General features: G+C 40.5%; 1 protein-coding gene across 4 annotated transcripts in view; it reads left to right on the top strand.

Moving 5' to 3' along the window:
- SAMD12 (sterile alpha motif domain containing 12) overlaps positions 1-16312 on the top strand; it is a 292500-nt gene extending 276188 nt beyond the window's left edge. For 3 of the 4 annotated variants that reach the window (XM_078391613.1, XM_078391614.1, XM_078391612.1), the window contains one exon: positions 14840-14939. In XM_078391613.1, the coding sequence (XP_078247739.1) occupies positions 14840-14862 (23 nt within the window). In that variant the 3' untranslated portion in view covers positions 14863-14939. Of the gene's footprint in view, positions 1-14839 lie in introns of all 4 variants that reach the window. The other variant, XM_078391611.1, reaches the window with a different exon arrangement.
- The last annotated feature ends 1977 nt before the right edge of the window (positions 16313-18289 follow it).

The following is an 18289-nucleotide window of genomic DNA, read 5'->3' as shown; positions in this document are numbered from 1 at the left end:
TTTGGGATTCCTCCAGTCCAGCCTTCCGCATGATATATTCTGCATATAAATTAAATAAGCTGGGGGACAGTATACAGCCTTGTCGTACTCCTTTCCCAATTTTGAACCAATTAGTTGTTCCATATCCAGTTCTAACTGTTGCTTCCTGTCCCATATATAGGTTTCTCAGGAGATGGATAAGGTGGTCAGGCACGCCCATTTCTTTAAGGACTTGCCATAGTGGTCCACACAGTCAAAGGCTTTTGCATAATCAGTGAAGCAGAAGTAGATGTTTTTCTGGAACTCTCTGGCTTTCTCCATAATCCAGCGCATGTTAGCAACTTGGTCTCGAGTTCCTCTGCCCCTTCGGAATCCCGCTTGTACTTCTGGGAGTTCTCGGTCCACATATTGCTGAAGCCTACCTTGTAGGATTTTGAGCATAACCTTGCCAGCGTGTGAAATGAGTGCAATTGTACGGTAGTTGGAGCATTCTTTGGCACATCCCTTCTTTGGGATTGGGATATAAACTGATCTTTTCCAGTCCTCTGGCCACTGTTGAGTTTTCCAAACTTGCTGGCATATTGAATGTAGCACTTTAACAGCATCATCTTTTAAGATTTTGAATAGTTCAGCTGGAATGCCATCACTTCCACTGGCCTTGTTGTTAGCCAGGCTTTCTAAGGCCCACTTGACTTCACTCTCCAGGATGTCTGGTTCTAGGTCAGCAACTACATTGTCTGGGTTGTCCGGGATATCCAAATCTTTCTGATATAATTCCTCTGTGTATTCTTGCCACCTCTTCTTGATGTCTTCTGCTTCTGTGAGGTCCCTTCCATTTTTGTCCTTTATCATGTCCATCCTTGCACAAAAGGTTCCTCTGATATCTCCAGTTTTCCTGAACAGATATCTGGTTTTTCCTTTTCTGTTATTTTCCTCTATTTCTTTGCATTGTTCATTTAAGAAGGCTCTCTTGTCTCTCCTTGCTATTCTTTGGAAGTCTGCATTCAATTTTCTGTAACTTTCCCTATCTCCCCTGCATTTTGTTTCCCTTCTCCTTTCTGCTATTTGTAAGGCTTCCTTGGACAGCCACTTTGCTTTCTTGCATTTCCTTTTCATTGGGATGATTTTTGTTGCTTCCTCCTATACAATGTTACGAGCCTCTATCCAGAGTTCTTCAGGCACTCCGTCCACCAAATCAAGTTCCTTAAATCTGTTCTTCACTTCCACTGTGTATTCATAAGGGATATTATTTAGATTATACCTGAGTAGCCCAGTGGTTTTTCCTACTCTCTTCAGTTTAAGCTTGAATTTTGCTATGAGAAGCTGGTGATCAGAGCCACAATCAGCTCCAGGTCTTGTTTTTGCTGACTGTACAGAGCTTCTCCATCTTTGGCTGCAGAGAATATAATGAATATGATTTCGATATTGCCCATCTGGTGATTTCCATATGTAGAGTCGCTTCTTGTGTTGTTGGAAAAGAGTGTTTGTGATGACCAGCTTGTTCTCTTGACAAAACTCTATTAGCCTTTGCCCTGCTTCGTTTTGAACTCCAAGGCCAAACTTTCCTGTTGTTCCTTTTATCTCTTGACTCCCTACTTTGGCATTCCAGTCCCCTAGAATGAGAAGAACGTCTTTCTTTGGTGCCAGTTCTAGAAGGTGTTGTAAATCTTCATAAAATTGTTCAATTTCAGTCTCCTCAGCAATGGAGGTTGGTGCATAAACTTGGGTTATTGTGATGTTGAAAAGTCTGCCTTGGATTCGTAATGACATCATTCTATCATTTTTGAGATTGTATCCCATTACAGCTTTTCCCACTCTTTTGTTGACTATGAGGGCTACTCCATTCTTTCTACGGGATTCTTGCCCACATGATAATCATCTGAGCTGAATTCGCCCATTCCTGTCCATTTTAGTTCACTGACGCCCAGGATGTCAATGTTTATTCTTGCCATCTCCTGTTTGACCACCTCCAGCTTCCCAAGGTTCCTAGATCTTACATTCCAGGTTCCTATGCAATATTTTTCTTTGCAGCATCAGACTTTCCTTTCACTTCCAGGCACATCCACAGCTGAGCATCCTTTCGGCTTTGGCCCAACCACTTCATTAGCTCTGGAGCTACTTGTACTTGTCCTCTGCTCTTCCTCAGTAGCATGTTGGACGCCTTCCAACCTGAGGGTCCCATCTTCCAGTGTCATGTCTTTTAGCCTTTTGTTTCTGATCATGGGGTTTTCTTGGCAAAGATACTGGAGTGGAATTGCCGGTTCCTACTCCAGGTGGATTGCGTTTAGTCGGAACTCTCCACTATGACCTGTCCATCTTGGGTGGCCCTGCACAGCATAGCCCATAGCTTCTCTGAGTTGCTCAAGCCCCTTCGCCACGACAAGGCAGCAATCCATGAAGGAGTGTCACGTGTTAGCTTATCATTAATACCAATATTCCGTACTTCCTTGTGTCAATCATCCAGTTTAAGATTGTGCTAAACTTTCCAATTCTTTGCTGTTGTTATTAAATTGGAAACTAATTATTTCAGTGCCCAATTCTATTGTTCCCCATAAAATTTTAATAAAAGGGCTGTCTTTGGGCAAACTTCTATATTTAACTTTAACTTTAACTATATTTCTTTTATTCCCTAAAGACCAATCCCCAACATTTCAGAATATTTCAATATTCCTAACACATATGGAAATAGATTCCTATTTCCCGACATCCTCTCCAACATATATTAAAATACTTAATATCTGTATGATTTCACCAGCCCTAAATACTATCTCCCAACTATTTTATAATTTTTTTCCTTTATCCTAATAGACATACACTTCAATATTCTTTTATTGTATATGTTCTTCCACATCTTGGTACATTTTTAAATAATCTTCCAATACAGCTTTAAGAGGATCTTGTTAGTCATCTGCTTCTATTAATCTTATACATTTTACTTATTATCCCTTTAATCATCATATTTTCATCTACATTTTCCTTCAGTATTTCCATTTCTTCAAATTTTGTAAGATCCCTACATTTACCATTTCTTTTTACCCAATGTTTAGTTTCTTGCTTTAATTGAATAAAATTGAACCAAGATATTATTTTTGATTCTAATACTGATATTACTTGTTCTTTATTAATCATCTTTTCCAGACTATCTTTTAACCAATTATTTGTTTCTTCCTTAATTAATCCTTCAAATTCAATTTCAAGTTCCCTGGAAAATTATCCAATTCTACTGGGTGTTCTATCTCTCATTGATTGTTAGTAGGGTTTTTTGTTATTGTTTTTGTTTGGTTCGTTGTTTTGCTGTTGATTTGTTCAGTTAGTTGCTAGTATATGTGCAGTAAAGAAAGCAGTATACACAAATCTGTAATTTCAATCAACTGTGAGTAAATACATTTTTAAATTCTTTTTCCTACAAATGTCTCAAAGTTATCCAGACTTTAAGTGCCAGTTAATGAAAAAGGGGTGGACTCGATCCTGAAGCTACTCCCCTCTGTGGACCTCTGTACTTCTACCATATAGCAAAAAGAGAATTGTATACTCTAAATTCAAACCTATGCAACACTACCATAAATGAGAGCCGTATTCAATGACAAGATTGGTGATGAAAGGCTAAACTAGATGCAGTGCTAATCATGTCACTGGAAGTCTCCTTTTTCATTTACTTTATGTGGGGAATGATCAGGACCATGGGTCATAAGAGAGGGGTTCATCCACTCCTCCACCCACCCGTGGTGCCATCTCTCTCTCCCTGTCTCAGAGAGAGAGAAAGAGAGAGAGAGAAATGCACACAGACACACACAGGCTTTTGCAACAAAACTTTCCATTACAGCTAAATCTTCGTTGGTGTTCTGTCCCTGGAAAGGGTCAGCCCAACTTTCCACATGCTGTCGTGCTAACGCGTCTGGATGGTACCAGGTTGGGGAATTCTGAATTACATGTACAGGGGACACTTTGAGCAGGTAGCACAGTTATTTGCATTGTGAATACTCCCAGCTCCAAGGAGCTGCAATCATAGCATGACATCCATGTTCTTACTGGGTTTGTTTTTATCAGGCCTGGAAACTAAACTTGCAGTCAAGGCTGATTCCAATTTTTGTGTCTCCTGAGAGCAAGTGGACAGCTTCCTTAAAACTGAGAACCAATATGGATGTGACATGGAAGCAAAAAAGGAAAGAAAGCACAAGTAGCTTGGGTTTCCTCTTCCTCCACCTGTGTGTCACACATCCTGACTATTTTGCACTTGGCTCATTCAAAAAATATGCAAATTCCCTACTTTTATACCTGAAGGTAGCCAGACCTTCCCAATTATTTAGGGTAGCTAAAACCAAACCGAAATAAACAAACAAAAATGATGGTGAAGAATTTCGGATAATTTTTTCGATTGTATAAAAATTAAACTGCCATTCCATTATCCTGTTCATTTGCAGTTTTAACACTGTGAGTACTAAAAGGCACATGTTTCTAAAAAGATCACGAAATAATAATAATCCACATTATAAGGACTGAAGTCACTAACTCTTAATACCAAAATCCTATAGATTTCCTTTTCTAGTGTTGCATTATAGATATATGTATCCCACCAGGACTCAGGTTCCTTTGATAAATATCAGTATTTGTCAATTTCACTCTCACCTTGAAAACTAGCAAAGACTCCACATTGACATTAATCATAATGCAACAGTTTAAAAATCTGGCATGCTGAAAATAAAAGTTTTCAGGCCTAAGCTTTGTATATAAGTTCACACATCAGGGACTGAATCAAAATGAGGGGGGAAAGGTTGTGTTCTATAAGAACATTTGGGTTCTTGTGGAATCATGGGCGATACACAAAAGTGTGTGTGTGGTTTTTAAATATATATATATTTGCCAGAATTCTCTAGCCAGCATGACTGTTGAAAAAAAATAACTTCTCCAAGCTCTTCCTCCTGGCATGGAAAATTGCAGCCTTGAAGAAACTCAGTAGTATTACAGTGGACCCTCAACTTACAAGGAATTAATCTGTATTGGAAAGGTCGAAAAGTCTGTAGGTTGAGGCTCCATTGACCTACAATGCATTGAAAACCAATTAATCCGTAACCGGCCGTTTTTGTTCCATTTTGGTGTGTGTTTTTCCAATCTGTAGGTCGATTCTCCGGCTGCAAGTCGAACCTAAATTTTGCGGCCAGAGAAGTCTGTAACTCAAAAAGTCTGTAAGTGGAGCCGTCTGTAAGTCGAGGGTCCACTGTATCCATACAGCTGGAAGTATACATTTGCTGTACAATAACGGGCCACTTTTTGTGGATGCCTTTCTGTAGAGTATGTCCTATGATTTTTTAAAAATGACTCTGCGTTCAGGTGTGACAAAATCTATATGTAAAGAGCAACTCGTCAGTCTGACACAGTGTCTATAGCAGATATGGTGAATTTGTGAGTCTCTTGAGGTTTCTGGGCTATGCTTCTCACCATCCCTAACCATTGCCGGTATTAGTTAGGGCTAATAGCAGTCTAGCAACATCAGAAGAGGCACATGGTTCCTATCCCTGGACTGCAATAGGCCAAGGGCAGGTCAGATCTCAGAAGTGTTACTTCCATTTTTCTATAACTAACTACTTTTGCATACTGAGTAGGGTAACCAGTAGTTCCATTACTGGTTGTTGTGGGTTTTTCGGGCTCTTTGGCCGTGTTCTCCCAACTCCCAAACAAACTGCACCAAAGCACAGAGCTCCTACTCCAGTCCTCTGAAGATGCCGGCCACAGAGACTGGCGAAACGTTAGGAAGAACAACCTTTAGAGCCCGAAAAACCCACAACAATCATTAGATCCCAGCCATGAAAGCCTTCAGGAATACAGTTTCATTACTCTTTAAGTTAACTCTTTGGGTTAACAAGGAACACCATTACTTTCTAAGGTAAATTGTAAGGACGTTTTAAGACATTTTGAGTAGAATTTCCATGTTATATGCTGTTCACATACCAATCCTAAGTGTCAGGGAAACGTTGGTCTTGTCTTTTATATTTTTCTAAATGTTTCCAAGGGGCACGTCTCATATCCACTGGGGCCACTGTATATTTTTGGCCTCTTGGGAATGCTACAGTAGCAGGTTAATAGTGTTCAGGACCACAAATATCTTGTGCAGCCTGATAGAAAGCAATGGCAATCTAGCTGCTGAGAAGTTAATGGGAGCTCAGGGCTGGAGCAACAAATTGAAGGGGGGGGGAGAGTGATAAAAAGAACAAAAGTGATAAAAACTGAGGCTACAAAGCTGCAGAAAGTAACCAAGTTTTCTTCTAGACAGAGGTTGATTACTAGAAAAGGAGTTTTCTCAGTTGTCCCCTCCCTCGGTCTGAGGAATGCACTTTATTGTTGTTGTTGTTGTTGTTGTTGTTGTTGTTGTTGTTGTTGTTTAGTCCTGTCCGACTCTTCGTGACCCCATGGACCAGAGCACACCAGGCCCTCCTGTCTTCCACTGCCTCCCGGAGTTGGGTCAAATTCACGTTGGTTGCTTCGATGACACTGTCCAGCCATCTCGTCCTCTGTCGTCCTCTTCTCCTCTTGCCTTCACACTTTTCCAACATCAGGGTCTCTTCCAGGGAGTCCTTAAGAAATGGCCAAATTATTGCAGCCTCAGCTTCAGGATCTGTCTTTCCAGTGGGGACTCAGGGTTGATTTCCTTCGGAACAGATAGGTTTGATTTCCTTACAGTCCAGGGGACTCTCAAGAGCCTCCTCCAGCCCCACAATTCTAAAGCATCAATTCTTCGGCAGTCAGCCTTCTTTATTGTCCAGCTCTCACTTCCGTACATCACTACTGGAAAAAACCATAGCTTTGACTATGTGGACCTTTGTCCGCAAGGTGATGTCTCTGCTTTTTAAGATGCTATCTAGGCTTGTCATCGCTATAATATTTAAATGCCAGGTTAACAAAAGTAGGCGAATTGGAGTAGCCGCACCTTGGAGCAGTTGACCCAGGTTGAAACACAAGAGGGCTCCTAGCCAGTGGCCCATGTGGCCCAAATTTCTCTGATGTGACAGCAAGCCAATAATAGAGGATAAGGAATGCAAGTAGTGTTGAGCTTCCATGTGTGTGGGGTTTTTTTTTAAAGTATTTGATGTTATGTGTGCATAAAAGTTTCAGAACAGCTTAAAAGGATTGGGCACTTTGAAAATAAATATCTAGGTGGCATTTGGCAAGTGGTGTGAAATTGACTGAGGATAAAAGGAAAGCTAGTAGAGAGCAAGCGTTTAAACTCCAGTTCTTCGTTCTTTGTCATGCTCATAAAAGTTAAAATGAAGTGAAAGCCTTAACATGTGCAATAAAATAATGCTCTGCCTTAAAGATTGCACAGCCCATTCCGAGTGCCAGAAAATGCTGTTTGCTGCAATGTATTTGTTGAGCAGAAAGGCCTTTAAGTGTGTAATGGTGGAGTCAGCGTTTTTCCCCCAAAGGCTGCAACGGAATTAAACATCACACGCCAAGGACCCAGCCATCTCCATAAATATAAACCACCCAGGCAAGACTGTTTTCCACTTTCCTGATGTTTAGTAATCACCAAAAGGCAAATGATCTGTGAGTTAAATGTTGCCTCTCTAAATTGAATCATGTTAAATCTCGTAGAATGGGACCTTGTTATGCAGTTGTTGGTCGGTTATGCTTCTTTTTTTAAAACTGCTTTCAGCAGTTTTGTGTTTTGTGAAACTGCCAAATTTCTGAGGGATCTTCCACCAATGGGGCTGGCATTTAAATTTCTGCCCATTTTATGTTCTAGACCTGAACTAAGCCTCTGCTGTAAACTTTGACTTCAGCTAAGCTCATGGACTGTTGTCATGCATACTCAAATTTACCGTTTACATGCAAAACAGTGCCTGGATCTGTTCCTCCTTTGGTGCCCACATAGACTTTTCCATAAGCCAAGACTTCTCCTGTCAGTGCAATGCCCTCTGGTACAGGATGCTTACAATAAACTCTCCTAGTTGTTGAACAAAATTCGAGAAACTTAGTTTTCTGGGATTTGGGGTGCTCGTGGGTGCTGATTTGTCCCCGGCGTTAGGCAGAATGGAACTGTTGCCTCAGGTAGCAGCAGATCTTTGCATCATGAAAAGGCAGCAAATAAGTAGCTACTTTAATTTGTATTTTTATTGCTGAAGTTGGAGAAAGGTCCTTTGGGTGTTTTCTGTCTCAAGTGCCAAAATAACTTGGTTGACTGTAGAAAATACACCCTGGGGTGTTGTTTTCTATTCTTCCTCAGACAGAAAAATGTTTTTGGCCAGGCATGCAGGGTTGTGTGAGCAAGGGGTTCCCCCTGTTCCTCCTACAGCTATCCCTCTGTGATGTCATGCCATAGCTGGGGGATTTCTGCTCAGATGAGGAGCCATGCCTCCTTCCAAACAGCCATCTTGGAGGAGACTGAGGTCCAGGCATAATAATTGAGGGCCGACCTTCATCAGAAGGATGATCTGAAATCATCAGATTTCAAATCAGATCTGCAGCAGAGTCCGAGACAGAGCCTTCCAGAACCCCCAGCAAGTTCAAGCAACTAAAGAGGCAGAGCAGAACTGTTACTCAGTCACAGTAGAGGATCCATCAGGATAAACACTTTGATTGTACACCAGAAATATCTGAGATATATAGCAAGTGATTTGTAGAGTTATAGAGGCAATAAGGAGATAGATAAGCAGGATTTGTTTTTCCTTGTTGTCTTGTCTAGATCCATGTTTAGATTGCTGCTCTTGGGCTGATCTTCTTCCTGAGATTATTTCCAGCTTTTAGGTAAAGGAAGGTAAACTCAGTGTTTTCCGGCACAGTAAAAAGCCAGCTTTGGGGAATCTGTCATAGGTATAGGTTTAAAGATCTTTATCCTGCACCATCCCTTAATGGATGTCCTCAAGTGATAAACATACATTTTATATTTTTACCCCGTTATTTCTGGAGCAGTTATTCCCATGCAAAAGCCATCACACTGTGTATATGTATATATTAAATATTGCTGCAGCACATACCTAAAAATATAATCTGTTTTGTGTAAGTCGCCCTTAGGCTCATGCAGCAAAACAACAGAATCTTTCAGCTCTTAGAGTTGCAATCCTACATCTGTTTAGCAGGTTTAAGTCCCAGTTATCTCAACAGGATGTAATTCTAAGACTTGAGAAAGAAACAGACATTATAAATATGGTATTATGAAAGCTGGAAAAATGATAGTGTTGGAGAGATATTACCGAGGTAGCCTTCCATGTTTGTGAAATCAGATTTCAAATCAGATCTCCATTACTTTTCAGCTACATATGAAGTCTCCGTCTATCTTCAGAATTCAAGTTGCCATGAGTAGGATCTCACTGGTAGAGCTTAATACACATGCTGTTCTGAGATGAGTGTCTACAGGCAAGATGCTACGTGGCATCAGATGTATATTATAGTTATGGCTATTACAACAAATTTGTTATTCTTCAAGGTACGCAATGAAAACTGTTCATTTGGGATGATCTCGTAATCATATCACGAGTGTTCAAATGGGTGCACGCCACATGATGAATTCTGCCACATATGGCCAGCTGCAGCACAGATCAGCTTCGCTCATCCCATAGTACGCCACTTGTCTGTGCAAATTGTCCCCCGCCCCCCAATAACAATCTGGCGAGACGTTCTGCATCCAAAGTGTTTAGGCACGTTCACACCATTATGAATACCACCTACGTGGTTTTTGTGTTTTTTCTGTTCCTAAGCCAGGAGTTTGGGGAAAAAATACCGATCGCTTAAACAATATTATTTGCCCTGATCTCAACAACAACAACAAAACCTGGTTCATTATAGGCAAACGGCCAGAAGTTTATCTTTCTGTTTAATTTTTTTTTTTTTTTTTTTGCAAAAGAGTGTTTTTCACAAGGATGATGGGAATTTTGAATCGCTTGTTGTTGCTAATTACTAGAGAACGTTATGTCTAGTTCGAATGTATTTGGGGTTGGGACAGTTTCATAGCTTATGCAGGCCAGTTGTATATCCTGCAGAACAGCTGCAATAACCTCTGACTAATTGTCTTGACTAAAGAGTACCTGCTGAGAGCATCTGCCAGGACTTTTCATTATCCCAGAAATGCTTCCCCAGAATGGCAGGCTGTTGGTTTTGATCAAATGGCCTTGCGAGCAAGACACCCATGTTGATGTCCCTTAAAATTGAGATTTATTATTCCATGGCCTCCCTCTCAAATGAAGGTGCTCATTTGAAAGAGGGAAACCTTTGTCTAACCTGGATAGCACGTGGAGTTCAATTTTTAATGAAGGCCGGCCCTGCCATAAGGCCGAGTGAGGCAGAGGATTCTGAATGTCATGAATTTTTACTTGCTTTTTTGGAAGCAAGCGGTTACTTATGGATTCATGTTGTCATTTTGTTTTTATCGTATTCCTGCTGGATGAGATGGTTGTGGCATCTATTGCCTCGTGTGCCACAGTACATTGGCTGGCTCCGGGTACTAGGCGCCTTGATTTGTGTCGGTTGTGATATGCAGGGCATAGCCAAGATTCACTGCTCTGCTTCTGGCAGCAAAATGTCTTGGATCCTCCCTGGCTTTGGTGGGACATTAAGCTATTTAAAGTGATCAGTTGTTTTGGGTAGCATTTTACATCTTGTGACATGTACGTTCTGTCTTACAATCTGCTGTTCCAGCTGAACAAAAAAGTGAGGGGGGTCTGATAATCAAGGAGAAAGCCCAATATTCACGAAACCTCAGCTTGCTTGCTTTCATCTTTCAGTGTCTTGCATCTCTACATTCTAATTGAATCTTTAATTTGGCCCTAATTCCCAGCAACGTGACTGGCCCTGTCATAGGCATGCATAACAGCTTTTGTGGTGGCTGCTTTGGTAGCACCCACCAGGACTCCCGGAATTCCCAGCCAGCTTGTCCATTGCCCATGTCGGCTGGAGGAATTCTGTGAGCAGTGTTCCAAAAAGACAACTCTGGTGAGCACTTCTGCCAGGCAAGGAAATCCTGGAAAGAGGAAAAGAAACATCTTTATCTCTTCCTGGCCCAGACCCTCTTCCTGAACTGTGCCAGCATAGCATAAACAGCATACTTTTGGGAGGAAAATTGCCCTAAATTATGAAATCACAGTACAAATGCAGATATTTTCAGTCGCGTGCTGAGTTGCAGAATTTCTTAAGTTGGGGCAATTTGTCTCCAAAGATTATCCCATTTGTGTAGCTATATGAGAGGACTTTGGCCACAGACAGATGCTGTTATGTGCTGTCAAGTTGCTTCCAACTTGAAATGAATGACCTCGAAAAGATTGGTTCTTGCAAATTAATGACCATGGCTTCTTTTCTTGAGTCAATCGATCTCATGTTCAGTATTCCTCTTCTGCTGTTTTCAACTTTACCCAGCATCACTGTATTTTCCACTGAGTCTCCCCACCCCCCAAAGATACGTTGACAATGGCACTGTGTTAAAATAGTGCATCTAGCTCTATTAGCATTCTGTCATCTTCAGTCTGGTCCAGGAAGCAGAATGAAGCTCACAACAGAGTTTGAAAACATTGCTCTTTTTTTGGATTTCAACTTCCAGAATTTCCCACCCACTGGCCATTATAAAAATAAAAGTAACTTTTCAAGCTCTACCGTGGAGCATTGTGTAATTTTTGTGCTATTTCCCCTATCAGGTTGCTAAGCTATAAAAGGGTGGACTTGGGTACCGTCAATGCCACTCATTGCTGGACTGCTTTTTTGTCAGAACGTTACGCAGTTTAAAAGAAATAGTATGCAATTCTTCAAATCTGCACGCAGGTGAGGTTGGCAAATTCTATTTGCTAGCAATGTGACCTCAATGCAGGAAGTTTTAGAACAGTAACCTCCCCCTGACTTTCCACTGTTCAGTGAAAACCAGAATCAAACAGGACCTTAACCTTAATGTGACCTGTGGGAAATTACTGGAATCTGAAGCCAATCTTGTTCTTGCCCCATGTCTTCTGGTAGCCTCTTGGCAGCCATTGGCAATCACTTGCAACAGTAACTCTCTCAACACCGTTTTGTGCAGCATTTGTTTGCTGGCTGGGATCCATGTCTCTTCTGGTATATTTTATTTATAAAGGATCTTTTATCAGGAGATGAGGGCTTGTAGAACACCTATGGGCAGGGTGTCTTCTTACAAACCATTATGCGTTTTGCTTTTTTTCTGTTTTTTGCATGGTGTGGGGCGGTTTGCAAAAGCAAAGCGTACTGTCATTGTTTAACATGCTGCTATAAATTCGCAGCTGTCCTCGTTTTGGTCATCATCTAAAATACTCTGGAAATTAATAACATGTCTCTTTCTTGAGCTTTATTTAAAAAAAAAAACCAAGCAACAAGACGTAACAGGCATCAGAATATACTCAGATTTTTGGCGTTCTGGAAATACTCTGGGGGATCATTTAGTTTGCTTGTTTTTAACCGGTATGTTGTTGAAAATCATGTGTATATTGCCCAGTTATTCTTCATTCTTTTATTTTTCTTTAGTTGCTTTCATCAGATTTTTTTAAAGGTAAGACATTGGACTACGTGTTTAGAGGGTTTTTTTTTTAAGGAACCTGTTTTTCTCAAATTTATTTCTTGAAAAGCTAGTCCTCATCTCATATGGTCCCTTTTATCTCCAGGTTTTCTTGAAGGGACTTTAGCAGATTCTCATGTTGTAATGTTCATCAGCAAGTTTGCAATGCAAAATTCAATCAGTGCAGCACTTGCGTGCATGCAGTTTATGCCCCACCATGTGTACAAAAGAAGATTTTACCCACTTCTGGTAAAAAAAAAATAGTCTTAATTATCTCAACATTTTAATTTATTTTTAATTTTACCTATATTTCATATACGTCCATAATTTTGAATTGTACAATGCTCAGAAAGAAAGAAACACACACACACACACACACACACACACACAGAGAGAGAGAGAGAGAGAGAGAGAGAGAGAGAGAGAGAGACTGGTGTTCAATCTTCCAGTAAGGATTTGCCCTCTGAAATAACTGGTTAAAGCTTCTTATTCTAGTAGAGACTACTTGAGAGTCAAGCTGTGTTAGCTTCTATTTCTGACCAATAAAGTGGATCTTATTGAGAATCAACACACAAACTGCTCATGAGGAGTGAGGGAAAGTCAGTTCTTAATGCTCGTAATAGAAACCTGTGTCACATTTGTAGCCTTTTATAGTATTTTATAGGGACATGGTGGTGCTGTGAGTTAAACTGCAGAAGCCTCTGTGCTGTAAGGTCTATAGATCTTCAGCTGTAAGATCGAATCCACAGGACGGAGTGAGCCCCAGTCGCTTGTCCCAGCTCCCGCCAACCTAGTGGTTCGAAAGCATGCAAATACAAGTAGATAATTAGGTACCACCTCAGTGGGAAGGTAACAGCGTTCCGTGTCTAAGTCGCACTGGCCATGTGACCACGGAAGATTGTCTTCGGACAAACGCTGGCTCTATGGCTTGGAAACAGGAATGAGCACCGCCCCCCTAGAGTCGAGCACAACTGGACAAATTGTCAAGGGGAACCTTTACCCATAGTATTTTATATGATTTTGATTCGTTCCACTTCTCTCCTGCCTTTTCCCCCAGTGAGCTTGATAGAGCATACAAGGCTGTTGTCTTCCCTACTTCTATCAAAGCAACCTCGGAAGATGGTTGAGTCAGAACACAAACCTGGTCTCCTAAATCATAGTCCACACTCTAGCCACTACAGCCTACTCTAAGGAGAGGCTGGACAACTGGAGCACTGGGTTTTGTTGATGGGTTTATTTAAAGTGGTACTTTTTGAACTTCATCTGGCAGAATCCTCCAGTCAGTATGGTAATTTTCCTCCAGATCTTCCAAGCTTTGGTTTTAGAGATTTTTTTTTTAAATGGCTGTTGAATGCAGGTATTTAAGGACATAGTCCTGCTGTAAGGCAAAGAGGATGAGCTGGGATGTGTTAGAGGACAAACCTGTTTGTGCTAAGTTTGCTAGGCTAACCTGTTGCTTCCAAATGCAGTGTGCAATTTCCTGTGGTGGATGTACGCTTCCATAAACAAAAGAAAGAGGCTACATTTGCCTCAGACAGCCAAATAAATATCTTGGCCTTTTTCAGAAAAAAAGAAACCAGGTAGCATTCTTACACAGAGGGAATGGACAATAGAGAGGAAATACAAGAAATAGAGGTTTGTCCACGTTATATTTAATTTGTATGTTTTGAATGTATGAATTTCTCAAAGATATTGGACTGAAATACAGCTATTTTTAAAAAGAAAAAAATCAACATATTTTGTTAAGTGGGGCTCATAACACAGGAAATGAACCATTTTTCATTGTCAAGAATATGCCATGCCAGGAATAGAAACCTTTGACATTCCATCATGTGGGACTACAGTTCCTATAATCCCTCAGCAAATCTGGCAAGGACTTCAGGGAGTTGAAGTCAAGCTGGCCAGAAAGTTTGCTTTCCCTGAATTACATTATCCCTCACTGGGTAGTATCTCTTTTAAGACGTCTTGCTGCAGAAGGTATGATGGGGTAGGCAATGGAAGTATTCTAGATGAGATGATTATAGGCTTTGATCTTCAAAGGATCTCCTTGGTGTCCCATATAGAGCGGTTTGATTTCAAGGATCAGGAAAGCAGTTAAATATAAGGTTGTGCTGTGATGCAGAATCATGGTGAAATGGCTTTGAATCATCCCCAAAAATACCCCCAATTTGATCTAGATACTCGTGCGTTTATTGTTGTAGAAAATGGGCAGGTCTGGGATATAGGGGCACCATGCAAAACATATTTAGGAGTGTTTATCTTTAGCAGATATGTAATTTGTGTAACACAGTCCTGACCTTTTGTTTCAGCTGCAGTACGTAGTAATTGCCTTGCTTTGAGGTAAGCTTGTATTTACTGTCTGTTTTTATTTATTTTTAACAGCCTCTACAGAGAGTTCTCCCTAAACATTACCAGCCTGTAAAGCTGCTGCCCTGCCACATGATACAGAAGTGAACTTTTCTTTCATGAAAAAATAAATAAATAGATAATACAGCGTAAGCAACAGCACTGCCGGAAAGAAGACAGCCACTGGAAAACTGGAGAATTCACCATTATGCTGGTCCATCTCGTCAAGAGGATAAACCCTGAGAAGTCTTGGTTTTCTTATGGAATTGAAACACGGTATATCATGCAACAGTGCTCTCCAGCTAGCTATTGATGGATCTTTTACACTGGAAAACTGATTCCAGTTTTCATCACTGTGCATAAACTTTGTGTTCCCATAGGGGACTCTTGGTGACCTTCACCAAAAGTTCATGGGGGCATGTTTCATTTAGTTTTTTAGCATGGCAACTACTGGATAATATTATGTGTGAAGATGGCATGACGTTTTTAGGGGAGGGTGGGTGGGGAGGCTCAGATTTGCACAATCAGTGGACATGTTTGCAACTATCCTTATCCCTATCACCTGATAGGGAAACAGACATATTCTGTATGTGTAACTAATGCAGCTGAATGGTTTTCCATGTTATGATAACAGCATCCCATATGTGATCTCCATGCAGATGTTCTAGCAGATTTGATTGTGTTATGGGAACGTTTCTGAAAGCACATATTTTCAAAGTTTCAGGTAACTGCACCTTGGGATTATACTTTAAGTATATAGCTCACAGTATGCATAGATTCACTGATTCGTGCAAGGTTACTTTGGTAATTTGTCTGGATGTTGTTATGGCTGTTTTGACACATGACTTGTAAAGGTAGTAGAACGAGAGCACGTAAGCTTCTTTGCTGCACTAACCTTCTGACATTACAAGTAGAACTATACTTCTGTTGTTGCAATGCATGTTAAATAATAGAGGAAAAGAAAATGCTAGGTACACAGATTGTTCTCTTGTTGCAAGAATCCCATGATGAAGACAGACCTAACATTAGGAGAACAGTTGGGCTAGTCTGGAAACATCCTCGCCACACTGACTACAAATATATGTTTTCCTGTATAAATTCTGAAAACCACTTCTGGTTTTCAGAATTTATACAGAAAAAAAAAGCTGATTGGCTAGTGCCAGTGACATCACTAGCACCACCACGTTATCTTCCATGGAGCAGCTTTTCAAAAGTTTGTAAATGCTTTCGAGTTTTTGATATTTTAAAAAAGGCAAAGGATGAAAATATAAATTAATAGACCTATATATGGTACCTTAGAGAAAATATGTATTTTTCTAAAAAGGCCTGTACCTCAGTCAAAACAGGACTAATTGCTGTTACAATGTTCGGTTTGCCGGTATATATGCAGTGACACATCTAGTGTAGGTGAGGAGTCTCTTTTGACCACTGTTGAAATGTTATGCCTGTCTTCACCACTAGAAGCAATTTGTGTCTATGATTGAGAGTAAGCATACTTGAAAAAAGAAATACTACCTTTCCCTTCTTTGTCTTTGTGTATATGGTGAAATTTTATGGATGATGACTTTGCACCTTTCGGAATGACACCTGCAAATGTTTGTAGGATAGTTAAAGGTAAGTAGCTGTCAAGACCTTCCTAGTCTTTTTGGAGGACTGAAGCCTTTGCTGAAGCAGTGTGTCACTTTCCCAAGTGTGTTACTAAACAATTCTGTCCAATGACATTGCTTCCTTAGATGCCCGGTTTACTCCTGTGGTTCACCCTTTGCTTCAACCATTTGTCCCACATTATCTTCCAGTTCCTCTTTCATAAGCCTAACAGCTCACCAAACGTAGGTCACACATGTCAGATTACCAAGTCAACATTTCAAGAACCAAGGATACTTCAGCATTTCAAACAATGGAGTGTTAAGGGGACTGTCTATTGAGTTCCACAGAGCAATTGCATTTTGAGTCTGGCATAACTTCCTTGTTCCATTCAAGTCTCTTTTTTTTCTTGCTTTCAAAAATACTATCTTAAAAGAAAATGAAGTCAAATAGAACTGTTCACGTTCAACAAAACTGTAGCTGGCTCAAGACTGTTGCATCCAAATTGAGCTTTTTCTTTACTGTTTCTAAGGCTGCCAAAGCTTAGCAGGCTGTAGCTTCATTTTCATATCCACGAACAGTCCAGATAATTTCTTTCTTTGGTTGCTTTTTGAAACATAACTGTTTGTAGCGAACAAGAGTAGCATCCATAGGAAATTCAAGACGTTTAACCTAGTAATCCCTCAGTGAAGTAATGGGAGATCTACAATTGATTTGTCTTTCAAACCTGATAGACTGTTAATGCTGTTGAGTAGCCTTGAATACATCTATCTGACATCATGGCTAAAAATTTCATATAATTTGTATGTTGGGGCTTGCCAGTGGTAACAAATAATATCTTGACTCTTACACCAGTTGAAGAAAACAGTTATTCTGCATTCCCACATGGCTTTTTTTCTTGGGAATCACTCATCTTTTTCTTCTTATTATTGCTTATCATTATATTGCTTCCTCCTCTGACAATTCAAGTACAGTATGTGGTTTGGGCAAACCATAGAAAGCTAGCACCTGTACAGTTGCTAAATCAAGAGTCCATCTCATAAGCACAGCTTTAAGGTGGAGGCATACGATTTTTAATGGCTGTTCTGTTCCATAAAAGAAAACACACACATCTATATGCATGTACAAATCCATCTCATTTCCTTATGAGCTCAAGTCAAAGGCATTCATAAATTGCCAAGTCTTTGTTAAGTGTAATTATGAAGAACAAGAGTTATGTTGCTTGGCCCTATTTCTGGCATTAGGTGTGCACATTTCTGATCCGTATAAGAAAGATTTAGGACGTTCTGTTAGATTGACCTTTCAAATAGACTGCCATCCAGCACAGAATCCTATTGTCCCCTTGCATGATGCCCTGTGGCACAAATGGTAAAGGTTTTGTGGAGCTTGTGCAAAAAAGATATTCAGAACCGCCTTACACAAACATAAGCCCTGTTTAAATCCATTGGGCTGGTTTTTGGCTTGTGAAGTGCCATGCCAGAGATTTCAGAACCTGTCCTGGCATACCTGCATGCTTCATGCACACAGAACAAAGATTGTGACACAGACTTTTGGACTTCTGCTCCCATGATTTGTTACAACTGGCTATGTTGGCTGGAACTGAAGGGAGCTGCAGCCCAAAGCATTTGAAGAGGCTGTATTAAATGGAGGAGAGAATCTTTCCAGCATGTCTTGATCTGTGAAGATCGTGCTTCTTTCCATGGGGCGGAGGAGTTGCTTTATATTTAATTAAGCTCCAACAAGGAAGTTGCATCCTCAAGTAGTTTGCTTTGAAGAATGTTTTTCTGCTGCAGTGCTAAAACTGCCAGGTTAGAATACCATTATAAGAGATTAAATCTTGAGAAAGTTACCAACTGTCTGTTCTGAGTAGATTCTGGAATTACAATCTAGGAGAAGTATCTT

Source organism: Pogona vitticeps, chromosome 4 (assembly GCF_051106095.1).
Source record: "Pogona vitticeps strain Pit_001003342236 chromosome 4, PviZW2.1, whole genome shotgun sequence".
In the NCBI taxonomy this organism is placed as follows: Eukaryota; Metazoa; Chordata; class Lepidosauria; order Squamata; family Agamidae; genus Pogona; species Pogona vitticeps.
This window is presented reverse-complemented; position numbering and strand designations above follow the sequence as displayed.